General features: G+C 38.3%; 1 protein-coding gene across 1 annotated transcript; it reads right to left on the bottom strand.

The window, feature by feature from the left end:
• Positions 1 to 4058: 4058 nt before the first annotated feature.
• On the bottom strand, positions 4059 to 7543 carry LOC138338001 (uncharacterized). The gene is made up of 8 exons (XM_069288450.1): positions 7178 to 7543; positions 6881 to 7055; positions 6256 to 6647; positions 5488 to 5791; positions 5249 to 5364; positions 5010 to 5079; positions 4382 to 4500; positions 4059 to 4253 (listed from the first exon to the last, which is right to left on the bottom strand). Exons 1-8 carry the CDS (start codon positions 7541 to 7543, stop codon positions 4059 to 4061), a joined length of 1737 nt encoding a protein of 578 aa, XP_069144551.1.
• Positions 7544 to 19085: the final 11542 nt, after the last annotated feature.

Below are 19085 nucleotides of genomic sequence, written 5' to 3'. Positions count from 1 at the left end.
CCATTATATAAGGCACTGTTCATGTTAGTGAAAATTATATAAGGTAATTATGATATCCATTTAGTATACATTCGGTATTAACTTAGTATCCAACTGGTGTCCTACTCTAAATCAATATAAAACAAGATTTAATTAATGTTGGTGTAAACTTTAACGATCGCTATTTTAGATTGTCACATTCACTTCTTCCCGTATTTATACAAATTGTATACCAACTTCATGCATCTTTAAAATATTTTATCCACGCTTGTTAAGATAATATAATTTAAAATTAGTAATAATTTGACATACATAAGGTCTCCAACTTGAATAAATATAAAACAAGATGTAATTGAAATTGTTACAAGGTAATCACTATTTTACATTGGCATAATCATTTATTCAAGGTATTTATACAGGTTAGATACCAACTTCGTTCAATTTTTTATTTTTATTTGTGTTATAATATGAAGTAAAAAAAAATTTAATCACATAGAATTTGAATTTCAAAAGTGTACAATTTGGATATCAATTGTAAGACAAAGTCGGTATCTTTGTTTCTATTTAATAACACATTGTAAGATTATGAACTCTAAATGTTGGATCCAATTGGTATGCAATTTGTATATAACTGTAATCCCAAAAACTATTATACTTGATATGTAATTTATCTTCCAAATGGTGTATCCAATTGGTATGTATTCTGTATATAACTAGTATACTAAAATTATAATAGCCAATCTATAATTCATATGTAGTTGATATTTGACCTTAAGAAAACAGTGGATATTACATATCATCAAAGACTTACAATTGTATCAAACACAAAACTATCGTCCAAAAGTTTTAAAAAACTTGTAATTCTAATAAGTCTTAGGTACAATCAACTATCTCAATTTGTTCTCTGTGGTCTTGGTGTGGGATAATTGCTGATATCCAGAGCATGTTCTTTTGCTATGCGAGTTCCATCAAATATGCTAGCAACAATACTACTTACTTCACTCTCACTGATCGCGCCATCACCATTCTTTGTTTCCATAATGTCATATGATTGTGATATCTTTGAAGATGGTACTTTTCATCGATATCAATAAAACACATATAAAAAATTCAATCATTGATGTATTCAACAAATAGACATGTGCACAAACTACAATCAATGAGAAAAATGTGAAAGAAATATCATTTTCTTCCAACTACAACCAATAATATGCCTTTCTTTTTTTTTAACTCACTTACGAAATTCGAATCCAAATGTCACGACCCAAAATGAGTGTGATGGCACTCGTCTTATCCCACCAAGACAAGTCAGCCTAAAACCCAATATCTAACAAAGTGCAGAAGTAAATGACAATCCAACAACAATTTCTATTATGAAACCAAGTCATATCAATTCAATCCCCAAAACCAGGTTGTCACGTGCACAAGCCTCTAATGTAAATATTAGAATTGAAACAAAATAGAAGTCTAAAATGAAGTTGTCTTTCAAGTAAAAACAAAGTCCATAAACTGGAGTAGGAAAGTTCGCTGAGATGACAAGCAGCTATCTCACAATCCTCCACAAGATGCCTCGGAAACGAAAAGAATGACAGATATCACGAAGATCCGGGCTCGTAACATACAAAAATTTGTAGAAACAAGGGGTGAGTACTAAACCACGCGGTACCCAACAAGCAAACCTCTAAACACAAGTTAAGTGAACAAAATACGGGCACTCCTTACACCCTATCTAAACCTCCACGCTACAGTCTAACAGTTTACAGTTTACCAAACACACAACTCAATAACCACACTCTATCAATTTACACATTCTCAATAACAACTCAATATTCAACAGTCACAAGCTTCAACAGAGAAACACTCACAAGATCAGCAAGACACGTGTTCAAGTTCATCAACAATAAAATGTGCAATGCCATGAGATGCAATGTCAAGTATAGGGATGCATGTCTTCCCTAACAATACACACCCGCTATCTCTCAGTCCGGGACCCATGGGGGACATATCTTTCCATGCATCTGTCGCGGCTCACGACACGACCCTCGATAATAGTAACCATCGTGGCGCGTGATACGTTCCTCAAAATATAATACCATCACGGCGCGCGATACGACCCTCGAAATAGTATATCCTTTTATCACTTAACTCTTATCACAATCATATCTCAGATACAATGCAATTGACATGCTCAAATGAGAAATGAAGAGATAACCGTTTTGATAACAAAGCACAATTTACAGCAAGGAATACAACACTAACAAATAAGCAACAAGTCTCCAAATCATTTTCAACACCACACAAGAAAATACACGAATTTTATTTGCTTAACAAGAGTTTAGAAATCCACTTTCCTTAGCCAATCAAATAATCACTCTACGACTTGAGTCTTTCCTTTTCGTTGAGCTTCCGAATCGATGCAACCTATTCAAGTATATATTCACAATAAGGTTTCGAAACTAACAACACCCACACTGTTATGTGTTTAACCTTGACCTAAAAATTCACCCAACTTTATAATTAAGTTTTTAATTATTGATGTCAATTAATATTTCAAGTATCATATTCAAATGGTATTTATATGATACTATAAATCTAATATTTAATTACCTACCCCATGTACCAAAACTTAACTCAGAATGTGATGATAATAATAATTTTAATCCAAATTACCGATTACTCACGGAAGGAGCACAACCTCCGTTCCCAACAGTTCACTCATACCCCTTGAATACACTTTTCCAAATACTTATTTTCCATCCACACATGTACAACAACCATTACATATTGAAATACTCTAAAAAAAAACTCAACTAATTACAATTATTTTTATCAAGGTTCCACACAACAATTAATAACCTAAGAATATATAGTAATACTAATAGCCACAACACGGTTTTCTTTTCTTTGTATCATATTTTCCCAAACCCTCCAGAAAGATGCACAACATCACAAATCACCCCTGTAACCCCCACTTTATTAGCACTATCGCTATACTAATTATATATAATAATAAAAAAATAATGGTGCTTCCAATAGTCCCAAAATCCCACGAATGACACACTAAATCAGAATAAAACATTAACTACTCCGCTAAATCAAATTCTCAATTCCTACAAAATTTCCATTTGACATAGAGTCAATATGACAAAACAATTGCGATAAATTGCTCTATTAATTGTTACCTGGAGATCGAATATCTTTCCCTTTCCTCTCTTGTGCGTCGCTCAGGTAAGGTTTCTGCCTTTCCTTCTTTTCTAAATTAATTGTTTATTAAACTGACCAAAACCACTAACTTATTTTTTTTATACATGACCCTAATAGTATAAAATCTTAAATAACTGATCACTTTAGCCCACTAACTATCTATTAATTTCATTATCTACAATTACTCATAAATAAATTAACTCAAGTTATACGAATAATTTAAATATTCCAAAAATAACCTCACGGGTCATTACATTATCCACCACTAAAAATTATGTTCGTCCTCGAACATAAGGTAAAAGAAAGTACCTGAAGCTTCAAAAAGTTGAGGATATCTTACACGCATGTCAAACTTAATCTCCCAAGTTGCCTCTCCCACTGATCGGTGCTTCCATTGCACCTTCACTGAAGTAATTTCTTTGGTCCTAAGCTTTCGAACTTGCCTATCCAAAATAGCTCTCCTCCTCAAATGTCAAGTTTGGACCCAACTCCACAGAGTCAAGTGAAAGCACATGAGATTCATCCGGAATGTACTTCTGAAGTATAGAGACATGGAAAATAGGATGAACTGCTGACAAACTAGGTGGCAACTCTAACTTATAGGCCACCTCTCCCACTCGGCTCAAAATCTCAAAAGGTCCAATGAACCTAGGGCTAAGCTTGCCCTTCTTTCCAAACCTCATCACACCCTTCATGGGTGATACTCGGATCCAAACATGATCACCCTCCATAAAGACCAAGGCTCTAACTCTCCGGTCTGCATAAATCTTCTGTCGACTCTGAGCTGCCAATAATCTATATTGAATCATACGAACTTGCTCCATAGCATCTCTAAGAAAGTCTGTATCCAAAGAGTCCATCTCCTCCGAATCAAATCAACCAATCAGAGACCTACACCGTCTTCCATACAACGCCTCAAATGGGGCCATCTGGATACTAGAGTGATAACTGTTATTATAGGAAAACTCCGCTAATGGTAAATATTGATCCCATCTAGCACCAAAATCGATCACACACGCTCGAAGCATATCTTCCAATACCTGAATGGTCCTCTCAGATTGACCATCTGTCTGAGGGTGAAATGCCGTATCATATCTAACTGAGTACCTAGACCATGTTGTAATGCCTTCCAGAAATGAGAAGTAAATAATGAACCCCGATATGATATGATAGAAATCGGAACTCCATGTAGTCGCACAATCTGACTGGTATATAGCTCGGCTAACTTTTCTGTCGTATACTTCACCCGAATCGGAATGAAATGGGCAGACTTGGTCAACCTATCAACAATAATCCAAATGGAGTCATAACCACCCACTGTGGTATGCAAACCCACAACAAAGTCCATAGTAATCCGCTCCCACTTCCAAGTAGGAATAGGCATCCTCTGAGATACACCCCCGGGCCGCTGGTGCTCACACTTGACCTGCTGGCAAGTCAAACACCTCGAAACAAAGTCTGAAATATCCCTCTTCATCCCACACCACCAGTAATATTGACTCAGATCATGATACATCTTCGCCGCTCCCAGATGGATGGAATACCGAGAACAATGGGCCTCCTCAAGAATCAATCTAATCAAATTGCCTATCTTAGGAACACAAATCCTGCCTCCGATCCGTAAGACACCATCAGAATCAAGGACACTTTGTCTCGAATGAGACATAATTTTTCATCATCAAACTGGTGTGCACGGATTTGCTCGACTAAAGAAGACCGAGCCTCAATAAAAGCAATCATCCCATCACTTTCTTCTGAAATCTGCAAGCGGACAAGACTGTTAGCTAATATCTGCACATATCTAGCCAATGGTCTCTCCTCAATACTAAGCGCTGCAAGACTCCCCATGCTAGGAGTCTTCCTACTCAGAGCATCGGCCACAACATTGGCCTTTTCCTGGACAATACAGAATGGTCACATCATAGTCCTTCAGCAACTCAAGCCATCTCCGTTGCCTCAAGTTCAAATCCCTCTGGCTAAAGATATACTGAAGACTCTGATGATCAGTGAAGATCTCACAATGCACTCCATACAAATAATGACGCCATAACTTGGGTACAAATACCACAGCTGCCAACTCCAGATCATGAGTAGGGTAGTTATTCTCATGAGACTTCAATTGCCTAGAAGCATAAGCAATCACTTTCCCCTTCTGCATCAACAGACCACCCAAACCAACTCCTGAAGCATCACAATACACAGTAAAGTCTACACCTTCCTCAGGTAGAGTCAACACAGGAGCAGAAGTCAATAAAGTCTTGAGCTTTTGAAAGCTCTGCTCACACTCATCAGACCACTGAAAACGCACATCCTGTCGAGTCAATCTAGTTAATGGAGCTGCAATGGTAGAGAAACTCGAAACAAATCGTCGATAATAGCCTGCCAATCCCACAAAACTCCTAATCTCAGTAGGTGAAGTAGGTCGCCTCCAGCATCTAACTGCCTCAATCTTGGCCGGATCTACTCTAATACCCTCCTTGGACACCACGTGTCCCAAGAATGTCACAGAAGTAAGCCAGAACTCACACTTTGAGAACTTGGCATACAACTTCTCTTCTCTCAACCTCTGAAGTATAATTTTCAGGTGTCGGACATGGTCCTCCTCAGTCTTGGAGTAAACCAAGATGTCATCGATGAAAACAGTCACAAAAGAATCAAGGTATGGTCGAAACACCCCATTCATCAACTCCATGAATGCTGCAGGCGCATTAGTCAATCCGAAGGACATCACTAGAAACTCATAATGCCCATACCGGGTCTGAAAAGCTGTCTTAGGGATATCTGATGCCCTAATCTTCAACTGATGATACTCAGACCTCAAATCAATCTTAGAGAACAATGATGCTCCCTGTAATTGATCAAATAAGTCATCAATACGCGGAAAATGATACTTATTCTTCACTGTTACCTTGTTCAACTGTCTGTAATCAATACACATTCTCATAGTCCCATCCTTCTTCTTCACAAATAATACAGGGGCACCCCAATGTGACACACTAGGGCGAATAAAACCCTTACTCAATAAATCCTGCAACTGATCCTTCAATTCTTTCAACTCTGCTGGAGCCATACGATATGGAGGGATAGAAATAGGCTTAGTGCCGGCTCTAAATCAATAGCAAAATCGATATCTCTATCGGGAGGAACACCTGGAAGATTAGAAGGAAATACATCGGGAAAATCCTGGACCACGGGAACAGAGTCCATGGGAGGTGATTCAATGCTAGTATCCCGAATAAAATCTAAGTAAGACAAACACCCCCTCTCCACCAATCTCTGAGCACGGATAAAAGTGATGACCTTTCTAGGACAAGAACCACTAACACTCTTCCACTCAACCCTCGGAACACCAGGCATTGCTAAAGTCACAGTCTTAGCATTACATTCAAGGACAGCATGATAAGGAGAAAGCCAATCCATACCCAAGATAACATCAAAGTCCACCATCCCCAGAATGATTAAGTCTACCCAATGATTAAGTCTACCCAAGTGTCATACCCAGCCAAAGAAACAAGACATGATCGATACACTCGATCCACCACTAAGGGATTACCCAAGGGTGTAGAAACACGAATAGGTACAGTTATGCTATCACATATCATATCAAATTTAGCAGCAAAATACGTAGACACATAAGAGAATGTAGAACCTGGATCAAATAACACAGACGCAGGTCGATGGCATACTGGGATGATACCTGTAATAACAGCATCAGAGGTCTCCGCCTCAGGTCTCCCGGGGAAAGCATAGAAGTGGGCTCCTCGTCCACCTCCATCCTGGGTGGTACCTCTACCCCCACTCTGCTGAGTTGCAACACCACTACTAGAAACTCTATCACCTCTACCTGACTGAACTCTGCCACGACCTCTACCCTGTGGTGCTGGTGGACTAGTTTAGAGTGAAGAATTAGGTCGAGGCCCACCACGACCTCTTTGAAAAGTACATTGCCACATTAGATGATCGGGATCTCCACAAGTAAAACAAAATCTCTGACCTGGGAACTTTTGTGTGGACCCTGAAAACCCAATATAATTTCCTCGCACTGTAGGTCGCTGCTGTGAACCGTACGAGCCCTGACCCGGGCTATAAGAACCCTAGATGTCTGGCCACCCTCAAATGTCGACATAGATGCATGAATAGGTCCCCGCTGCTGAAAAGAACCACTCGCTCTCTGTGATCCCCTACCTCCAGATGAGGCACCATGAAACTGGCCTAATATACGGGCCCTTTTAGGGTCCCCAAACTCCTCTCTCTCCATCAATTCCGCCTCTTTGGCAGTGCTCACAATGGACTGGAAAGAAGCCCCCTCCCTAGATGCCCGAAACACAGCTGACCTGATAGAGAAAGTCAATCCCCTCATAAATTTGTGGATCCTCTCTGTCTCATTTGGAATAATGGCCAACGCATGCTTAGACAACTGGAAAAACGCGCCTCATACTCTGTAACTGATAAACCATCCTATCTCAGACTCTCAAACCTCAAGCGACTCTCCTCTCTCACGCTCCATGGGATAAAACGATCTTGGAATGCACTAGCAAACTGCTTCCAAGTCACTGGAGGAGATCCAACTGGCAAACCCCCCGAATAAGTCCTCCACCAGTCTCTCGCTGGTCCAGGAAGCTGGAGTGTAGCATATCGAACCCCATGTGACTCAGCTAATCCAACCACCTCTAGTAACTCTCAGTAGGTAGTTAGAAACTCATGAGCGTCCTCGCTCTTCCCACTCTGAAACTGAGGTGGGTCCATCTTTCGAAATCTCTCATACCTACGCTGCTCATCCTCTGTCAGAACAACCATCGATGCAACTTGATCCCCAACTGCTGGTGCAACATCATTCTGATCCGCGGGATCTACTGGTAGTTGCCCCACCACATCCTGAACAACTGGAGCTTGTTGCTGCTCTTGGGTCTGAGCCCCCTCTCTAGGACGAGAGTCATGTGGTGTGGTAGTCGCCCCACTACCCTGAGAAAAGCCCTCTAGCACACTTAACGCCCTTAATACTGTATCCTGAAGCAAAGGTGTGACTACAGGATCTGGAGGAACCTGGTCCTCTCTGCCATCAATCTGAGGTTCTGTAGAGACCTCTCTAGCACGACATCTCACTGGTGCTGCTCCACGTCCACGACCTCTGGCTACTGTCGTACTACTAGCACGACCTCTAGCTCGAGATCTACCCCTACCTCTAGCTGGGGCCTCAACAACTGCCTCGGGAAGTGCCTCCCCTCTACCGCCAGTAACATTAGTTCTAGTCCTCGTCATCTGTCAAAAGAGTATACAACAACTCAGTACTAAAGAAGGTGACTACGCACGATGAGAAAGAATGAACAAGAAGAAGTTTCCATGTAATCCTCGTAGCCTTTCAAAGATAAGTACAGACGTCTCCGTACTGATCCTTGAGACTCTAAGTAGACTCGGCTTGTATACACGTGAGACCTATGAACCTGGGGCTCTGATACCATTTTGTCACAACCCAAAATGAGTGTGATGGCACTCGTCTTATCCCACCAAGACAAGTCAGCCTAAAACCCAATATCTAACAAAGTGCGGAAGTAAATGACAATCCAACAACAATTTCTATTATGAAACCAAGTCATATTAATTCAATCCCCAAAACCAGGTTGTCACGTGCACAAGCCTCTAATGTAAATATTAGAATTGAAACAAAATAGAAGTCTAAAATGAAGTTGTCTTTCAAGTAAAAACAAAGTCCATAAACTGGAGTAGGAAAGTTCGCTGAGATGACAAGCAGCTACCTCACAATCCTCCACAAGATGCCTCGGAAACGAAAAGAATGACAGGTATCACGAAGATCCGGGCTTGTAACCTACAAAAATTTGTAGAAACAAGAGGTGAGTACCAAACCACGCGGTACCCAACAAGCAAACCTCTAAACACAAGTTAAGTGAACAAAATATGGGCACTCCTTACACCCTATCTAAACCTCCACGCTACAGTCTAACAGTTTACAATTTACCAAACACACAACTCAATAACCAGACTCTATCAGTTTACACATTCTCAATAACAACTCAATATTCAACAGTCACAAGCTTCACAGAGAAACACTCACAAGATCAGCAAGACACGTGTTCAAGTTCATCAACAATAAAATGTGCAATGCCATGAGATGCAATGTCAAGTATAGGGATGCATGTCTTCCCTAACAATACACACCCGTTGTCTCTCAGTCCGGGACCCATGGGGGACATATCTGTCCATGCATCTGTCACGGCGCACGACACGACCCTCAATAATAATAACCATCGCAGCGCGTGATACGTCCCTCGAAATATAATACCATCACGACGCGCGATACGACCCTCGAAATAGTACATCCTCTTATCACTTAACGCTTATCACAATCATGTCTCAGATACAATTCAATTGACATACTCAAATGAGAAATGAGGAGATAACCATTTTGATAACAAAGCACAATTTACAACAAGGAATACAACACTAACAAATAAGAAACAAGTCTCCAAATCATTCTCAACACCACACAAGGAAATACACGAATTTCATACGCTTAACTAGAGTTTAGAAATCCACTTGCCTTAGCCAGTCAAATAATCACTCTATGACTTGAGTCTTTCCTTTCCGTTGAGCTTCCAAATCGATGCAACCTATTCAAGTATATATTCACAATAAGGTTTCAGAACTAACAACACCCAGACTATTATGTGTTTAACGTTGACCTAAAAATTCACCCAACTTTATAATTAAGTTTTTAATTATTGACATCAATTAATATTTCAAGTATCATATTCAAATGGTATTTATATGATACCATAAATCTAATATTTAATTACCTACCCCATGTACCATAACGTAACTCAGAATGTGATGATAATAATAATTTTAAATCCAAACTACCGATTACTCACGGAAGGAGCACAACCTCCGTTCCCAACAGTTCACTCATACCCCTTGAATACACTTTTCCAAATACTTATTTTCCATCCACACATGTACAACAACCATTACACATTGAAATACTCTAAAAAAACTCAACTAATTACAATTATTTTTATCAGGGTTCCACACAACAATTAATAACCTAAGAATATATAATAATACCAATAGCCACAACACTGTTTTCTTTTCTTTTTATCATATTTTCCCAAACCCTCCAGAAAGATGCACAGCATCACAAATCACCCCTGTAACCCCCAATTTATTAGCACTATCGCTATACTAATTATATATAATAATAATAATAATAATAATAATAATAATAATAATAATAATAAAATAATGGTGCTTCTAGTAGTCCCAAAATCCCACGAATGACACACTAAATCAGAATAAAACATTAACTACTCCGCTAAATCAAATTCTCAATTCCTACAAAATTTCCATTTGACATAGAGTCAATATGACAAAACAATTGCGATAAATTGCTCTATTAATTGTTACCTGGAGATCGAATTTCTTTTCCTTTCCTCTCTTGTGCGTCGCTCAGGTAAGGTTTCTGCCTTTCCTTCTTTTCTAAATAATTGTTTATTAAACTGACCAAAACCACTAACTTATTTTTTTTATATATGACCCTAATAGTATAAAATCTTAAATAACTGATCACTTTAGCCCACTAACTATCTATTAATTTCATTATCTACAATTACTCATAAATAAATTAACTCAAGTTATACGAATAATTTAAATTTTCCAAAAATAACCTCACGGGTCATTACACCAAATCATAATGAGTTTCTATAGTTTCCCCTTCCTTTTTTTTCCTTTTTATTCGCAGGACTTACTATTTTCTTTGCTTCCTTATTTTTCTCCTTTTGATTTTTTGATTGAGAGGAATCACCCTTTACCGAACTTTCAACATTTTTTGGCGGCAGAGTTTGAGTCAATATGTTGAATGTTGGAGAATGTACTTCATTCCTAGAAGTTGCTTCAACTAATCGAGAACTCTTTTGAAGCGTTACAATCGTTTTCTTCGACATGATGATGAAAAACAAAATGTGAGGAACGATTGCGAAGTTGGGGCAATGGGGGTGGTGATAGAGATGGGAGGGATGATTCTAAAGGTGTAGTAGTGGGTGGTGACATGTAGTATTGGATAGGCGTGGGTGGATTAAAGTGAATGAGTGGTTTGGAGTGAAATTGTAATCAAGGAACTGTTATATATGTAAATCCCTAAATTTATGTAATTTATAATTACTGATTTTAAAAAATGAACTGCAATCTAAATTAACTAACTACTAATAATTAAGGGAAAGGGGTAAAAAATACCCCCCAACTTTGTTTATTGGTTAACTATGCCCTTACCATTAAAGTGAAGTTAATTTTGCCCCTACCATTACTAATTTCACCATATATACCCCTCATTTAACGGAAAACTCCAAGTTAACTCAAATTAACCGACTTTAATTAAAATTACCCCATTTTATCTTTTCAATCCAAACTCGACCCACTAAATCAGATGAATCAATACCAAATCAAAATTCAAACTCGTCTCTCTAATATTCTTTCATCTCTAATTCAAACCCAAATCAGAAGTAAAGAAGTTGGTATTCAACCCAACTCGTTTCTAATTTTTGCGATTGAAGTCCTAGGTGCACAATGAGAAATTTGCTAACATTTGGATAATCTCAATGGAGCTGTTGTACTCTATGCAGTAAACAACTTGAGTGTAGCAGAACTGATCATGTATTCTTTGCTCTAATGCAACTTCAATAATAAATGTTTTCTAGCTTTTCTTTGGATAATGGTCATACTTTGAGACTATTAATTTGCCGAACAAGACAAATTAGTTAGTAATGAAATATTATATGGAATGGATGTAAAAAAAATAGGACGAAGATAAAATAAGCGAGTAAAGTTATTGCATAGCTTTCATGGAAATTGATTTGAGCTATTGATTTCTAAGATGTTTGATTGAAGAAATCAAGAATCAAACCAATTCCAGAATTTTTAATAAAAACAATAAAATGAGAAATAAAAGAGAAACTGAAAGAAGAAGAAGCAGTAGTATTGAGGTTGGAAGCTAAGAAATGATTTCTGTAACATGTTCCTTTTTTAGAATGGATAACAAAAATGAGTTAAATGTATTTGGAGGAGCCGGACCATGAATTTATTTACAGATTGAGAAAAAAAAAGAGAAAATTGGGTTTGGATTAGAGATGAAGAAGATGAAAGAATATTAGAGAGATGGGTTTGGATTTTAATTTGGTAATAATTCATTTGGTTTAGTGGATCGGATTTGGATTGAAAAGAGAAAAACGGGTAATTTCATTTGAAATCGAGTTAATTTGAGTTGATTTGCGGCTTTCCGTCAAATGAGAGGTATATATGGTGAAATTATTAATGGTAGAGGCAAAATTAACTTTACTTTAACTGTAAGGGCATAGTTAACCAATAAAACAAAGTTGAGAGGTGTTTTTGACTCTTTTCCTAATAATTAATAATATAAAAATATAAAAAAATTAATCATTTAATAAATTAAATTTTAATTGATTTTTAAATAAAGTTAAACTTAGTTGATATGTTATAATCCATAAATAAACTGTTATAAGTAAGAATTTTTTAAGAGTAGATGTAAACTCCATAATATTATCTCTTAAATGTGTATATAATGTGATTTTTCCTTAAGTTTAATCTAGGAAGGAATTCTCTTACCTTGGGCTTGTGAGTGTTGAAGAGAGGAGATAAAATGGGAGAAGGCAACTCCTAGGTGAATATTAGAATGTCTCAAATGAACCCCTAAAGTTTCCATCCTGGTCAAATTTGACTTTTGCGCAGTGATGACATCTACCATAACTCATTGATAGGTAAATCAATTTATAGCCTGGTGTTGAATTGTGAAGGGAATATGACGTCATGCGGAAGCTTACACTTGCAAATTATAGAGATAATAAATCAGATAATTAAAAATATTCAAAAAAACATAATATTATTAAATGAAAACTTAATATAAAAGAAAAAATATATATTAAAACTGATGAGAAAATAAATCTCCCCATAAACAAAAACTCTTCAAATGACTATACATTGTGGTTACTATTGTGTTATTAGAATAGAGATCTTCAATTTATACATCTCCGAACTTTTCCTCTATTGGAAAGAATAAACCAAATATGAAAGAAAAATTTCAATTATAAAAAAGGGGGGAAATTTTCAAAATGTCAATATTTTAACATTTTAGAGGGTTCATTAACAACACTTTCAATATTAAAAATATCAAAATTTAAGTTTGTTATGCATCTTATTTATCTTCTTATTATTTATTTTACTTAGAAAAAAATACAATTTTTATATAACAGATTGAGAGGAATTTAGGGGAGATAATTATTTTTAAAAAGAAACAAATGTTAAAAGTATCATCAGTTACAATTTACAAAAATACACCAACTTTCATTTGTTTCTTCTTTTTTTTCATCATGTTATAAAAAACTCTCTTTTCTCCATTTTTCTAAAATAATTCAATATCCAATTTTTTTAATGATTTTTTTGTTTCTAAATACTTTTATTAACCAAAATAAATATCCAATTTTCACTAATTATTATTATGAAAATCACGGAATTAAAGAAGTACCGCATCTATAAAATTTTAACATCAAATTTTCACTAATTATTGTTATGAAAATCATATAATCAAAAAATATAACATCTCATTCTCACTAATTATTATTATGAAACTTTATGATAATACATTATAATTTTATCTATTAAATTTAATTTTTTTTAATTAGAAACTTGAACACCTATAGTATTATTTGTATTTAACATACTTTTCTATTTGTTTTATTTTTCAAAATTTTACATCCTTGCTTAAATTGTATTTATTCCAATATGTATACCATTTGTATTAGTATCTATTCTAGTTTTCATATTGTATTTTGTATAATGAAGCTTGCATTTCTTTATTAGTTTGTATTCATTCCAATATGTATGTAAAACGACCTGTTTAGTCGTTTTGAGCAGCATATTTTATTTCTGGAAAAACTGGCTGAGACGACGGATCCCACAACGGACCGTCATGGGCACGACGGACCGTCGAGGGGGTCTCGTTCCAAAAAACTTAGAATTCTGAAATTTGGGTACTGAAATCGACTCTCTGAACTTCGCGACGAAATGGAAGGACGGACCGTCACAAGCATGATGGGCCGTCACAGACTCTTTAATAAAACGAGTCTCTGAACTCTGTGACGGAAGCAGCAGGACGGACCGTCGCAGTCACGACGGCCCGTCACAGGAAGCGTAATCCCAGGCTGAGTCGGATTTCTTTAAATGTTTTAAGGGACGTTTTGGACTATTTTTGCTATAATTATAAATTTAATGGGTTAATATTAATAACTTAACTACTTGAGGGTTAAAGGAGATAACCTTGAATTAATTAATGGGTTGAATCATCATCTTTTATACTTAATTATGTGCTAATTAGGGTAAAAGAAAGAGGGTTGAATAAGAAAAATAGAAAGAACAAAGAGAGGGAGAAGAACGATAAAGAGAGAGGAGAAACGAAGAGGAAAACAAAGCTTGGGGAATTTGCTTGCTTGATCACTAATCTTCGGTGGAGGTAGGTTATGGTTTTTATGCTATTCGTAGTAAACTCTTAATAGCGAATGATATGTGTTGGGTAGTATTATAAAACCTTCTATATGCTTAATTGTGTGCTTACATGATGTGATTATATAATTGTGATGAATAAGTATGATGAGCCTATTGAATCTCTAATCCTAAATTTACCTTGTTAATGTTGATGCCTTGGTATAAAAGAAGGCTTGATGAACTAAAGTAATGAGGTTGATGATGCCTTGGTATAAGAGAAGGCTTGATGAACTAAAGTAATGAGGTTGATGATGCCTTGGTATAAAAGAAGGCTTGATGAATTAATAGAATGAGATTAGTGGAGAGGGTGTCACGAACCGACACGTAGAATTAGGGGATCGGGTGTCACGAACTGACACGTAGAATTAGGGGATCGGGTGTCACGAACCAACACGTAGAAATTAGGGGTTCGGGTGTCATGAACCGACACGTAGAATTAGGGGATCGGGTGTCACGAACCGACACGTAGAATTAGGGGGATCGGGTGTCACGAACTGACACGTAGAATTAGGGGATCGGAGTATCACGTTCCGGCACATAGTAGTAGGGGAGCGGAGTGTCACGTACCGACACAAGAGGAATAAAGATAATGAATCTTGAAATTATGTTGATAAATTCGAATGAAAAGAACCTATTTCCCAAATGAGTATGATATGGAGGCTTGAGTCCTCATGTGTGTACTTGACGTTATTTATCAAAGATTCTTGTACATGTTGTTGCTACAGATTGAGTATTGTAGTTGATTTATGATATGATCTGATATATACTATTTTCTATTCTGAGTTGGCCGATGATACCTACTCAGTACTTGTGTTTGTACTGACCCCTACTTGTATGTTTTTTTCTTTGTTATTTGTGGAGTGCAGCAAACGTGTCGTCGTCTTCAACTCAACCGCAACTCTAGCCAGTCTTTATTACACCGGATTTCAAGGTGAGCTAATGCTTCTAGCTTGGACTGGGTCTTCCTCTTCATGTCTTGATGCCTTGAACTTCCGGCATGGACTAGCTTTTACTTATTTTAGCTTCTTAGATACTCTTAGATTTAGTAATTTGAGATAGATGTTCTTGTGATGATGACTTCCAGATTTTGGGGATAATAATAATTATTGAGTTTTAGAAGTTATTTAATCAATGTTCATTAATGAGATTTAAGTCTTTCGCATTACTTTCTGTTATTATATTGAGATGTTGGGTTTTGTATTGGTTGGTTCGCTCACATAGGAGGGTAAGTGTTGGTGCCACTCGCGGCTCGATTTGGGTCGTGACAAACTTGGTATTAGAGCCTTAGGTTCGTTGGTCTCATCACACAAGAATGAGTCTAGTAGAGTCTTAAGGAACGGTAGGGGGACGCCTTTACTTTTCTTTGAGAGGCTATAAGACTTTAGTATAATTCCATTCTTTCTTTCTTTCTTTCGTGCTATTACTTGGATCCAATTGGTATCTAGGTGATACAAATTGGTATCTGACCATCTTCACTCTATTTCGCAGGTGGTTAGAACTAGAGCAACGACTGCGCCAACACCAACATCGGCAAGACAAGAAGCGTCTGAGCCAGCCACTGGGGCTGTAGCTCGAAGAGGAGTAGTGGCAAGAGGCCGTGGAAGGGGTCGCAGGAGGACGTCCTCTAGAGGAAGAGGACAAGCACCTAGCCCATCTTGTACTAGGGCGGTGACTCCTCCACCGGCTGAGGAAGTAGTAAGAGAGGGGGAGGATGGGGAAAATGAGCAAGTACAGAATGAGGAATTACCACCCCAACCTACCCCAGAGATGATCAATCAGGTTCTTGCTTATCTTAGCGGGTTATCTAATCAAGGCCAGACACCTCCAGTGTTTTCTGCACCAGCACCTCAGGTTCCGGAGGTACAACATGCGGCTACTGTGGCTCCCCGCATGGATGCCTCATTGGAAATAGGCACGTTTCCCCGTCTGACTATAGGGCCTATAATGACAAATGATCAGCATGAACTTTTCAGTAAGTTCTTGAAATTGAAACCTCCAGTCTTCAAGGGTGCTGAAAATCTGAGGATGCCTACGATTTTCTGGTTGACTGTCATGAGCTACTACACAAGATGGGTATAGTAGAACGGTTTGGTGTTGAGTTTGTGACTTATCAGTTTCAGGGGAACGCCAAAATGTGGTGGCGGTCACACATTGAGTGTCAACCAACAGAGGCACCACCTATGACTTGGGCATCATTCTCTAGCTTGTTTATGGAGAAGTATATCCCCCGGACTTTGAGGGATAGGAAAAGAGATGAGTTTTTGAGCCTAGAGCAAGGTAGGATGTCGGTTACTGCATATGAGGCTAAGTTTTGTGCATTATCCCGGTATGCCACCCAACTTTGTTTCAGTCCACAAGAGCGGATTCGCCGTTTTGTGAAGGGGTTGAGGTCAGAACTGCGGATTTCAGCCTTACAGGTAGCGGCTACGGCAAAATCCTTTCAAGAAGTGGTAGACTTCGTGATAGAGGTGGAAGGAGTGAAGCCAGATGACTTCACCGTGGCATCGACATCAAAAAGGTTTCGAAAGGGAGGTGAATTTAATGGTTCTTACTCTAGAGGCCAGGGTTCAGGAGGTTACTCAGTCCGACCAATTCAGTCTTCACTACAGACTGTAGTTGGGGGTCCACCTCAGACTGGTCAACACTTCTCTGAGAGACCTATGCTTGACTCCAGAGAGTGTTATGGATGTGGGGAGACTGACATATTAGTAGGAATTGTCCAAAACAGAGTTATAGACCCCCAATAGCTAGAGGTAGAGGTAGTCATGGTAGAGGCCGTTATCCTGGAGGACGTGGTGGCCGAGGTAATGGTGGTCACCAAAATGTCCGGGGTGACGGACAAATGGGAACTACTGCAGCGCAACATGGTAAGGGCAACGGGCAAACAGGTGATAGGGCCCATTGTTACGCTTTTCCTAGGCGGTCGGAAGCAGAGACATCAGATGCTGTTATCACAGGTAATCTTTTGGTTTGTGATTGTATGGCTTCTGTATTATTTGATCCCGGCTCCACATTTTCATATGTATCTTCCTCATTTGCTGCTGGTCTTAATTTACATTGTGAATTGCTTGACATACCTATTCGTGTGTCTACTCCGGTGGGTGAGTCTGTGATAGTTGAAAAAGTATATAGGTCTTGTTTGGTGACTTTTGTGGGGAGCAATACTTATGTAGACTTGGTTATCTTAGAAATGGTTGATTTTGATGTAATTCTGGGTATGACTTGGCTTTCTCTGAATTTTGCGATCTTGGATTGTAACGCTAAAACTGTGACGTTAGCCGAGCCTGGGACAGATCCGTTATTGTGGGAGGGCGACTACACTTCCAATCTGGTTCGTATCGTCTCCTTTCTTCGTGCTAAGAGAATGGTTAGTAAGGGGTGTTTAGCTTTCTTGGCACATCTCAGGGATGACACTACCCAAGTACCTTCAATTGAGTCGGTTTCGGTAGTCCATGAATTTCTGGATGTGTTCCCTGCAGATCTTCCTGGTATGCCACCGGATAGAGATATTGATTTTTTCATCGATCTGGAACCGGGTACTCGCCCCATTTCTATACCCCCTTATAGAATGGCTCCTGCAGAGTTAAGAGAGTTAAAGGCCCAACTTCAAGAGTTGTTGAGCAAAGGCTTTATTAGACCAAGTGCATCCCCTTGGGGTGCTCCTATTTTGTTTGTGAAGAAGAAGAATGGAAGCTTTCGGATGTGCATAGACTACAGACAACTGAATAAGGTAACGGTTAAGAACAAGTATCCTCTTCCTCGCATTGATGATTTGTTCGATCAGTTACAAGGTGCTTGTACCTTCTCAAAAATCGACTTGAGATCTGGTTATCATCAATTGAAAATACGGGCAGCAGATGTGCCCAAGAATGCTTTTCGGACTAGGTATGGGCATTATGATTTCCTAGTAATGTCTTTTGGGCTTACGAATGCCCCTGCTGCTTTAATAAGCTTGATGAATGGGATTTTTAAACCATATCTGGATCTCTTTGTGATCATATTTATTGATGATATATTTGTATACTCAAAGAGCAAGAAGGAACATGAGGAGCACTTGAGAATTGTATTGGAAATGTTGAGGGAGAAAAAGCTTTATGCGAAATTCTCCAAGTGTGAGTTTTGGCTAGATGCAGTGTCCTTCTTGGGGCATGTGGTTTCTAAGGATGGGGTGATGGTGGATCCTTCTAAGATTGAGACAGTGAAGAATTGGGTAAGACCTACTAATGTGTCAGAAATAAGGAGCTTTGTTGGTTTAACTAGCTATTACCGTCGATTTGTCAAGGGATTTTCTTCCATTGCTTCCCAATTGACGAACTTGACTAAGCAGAATGTTCCATTTG

The sequence above is a fragment of the Solanum lycopersicum genome, chromosome 8 (assembly GCF_036512215.1).
Source record: "Solanum lycopersicum chromosome 8, SLM_r2.1".
In the NCBI taxonomy this organism is placed as follows: Eukaryota; Viridiplantae; Streptophyta; class Magnoliopsida; order Solanales; family Solanaceae; genus Solanum; species Solanum lycopersicum.
This window is presented reverse-complemented; position numbering and strand designations above follow the sequence as displayed.

Coding starts and splice junctions, on each gene's coding strand:
- LOC138338001 (XM_069288450.1), bottom strand. CDS start 7,543: ATGAGGGGATTGACTTTCTCTATCAGGTCAGCTGTGTTTCGGGCATCT. Junction 5,365..5,487: donor ATTGACTCGACAGGATGTGC/GTTTTCAGTGGT, acceptor GTGATGCTTCAG/GAGTTGGTTTGGGTGGTCTG. Junction 4,254..4,381: donor AGCTATATACCAGTCAGATT/GTGCGACTACAT, acceptor TTTCACCCTCAG/ACAGATGGTCAATCTGAGAG.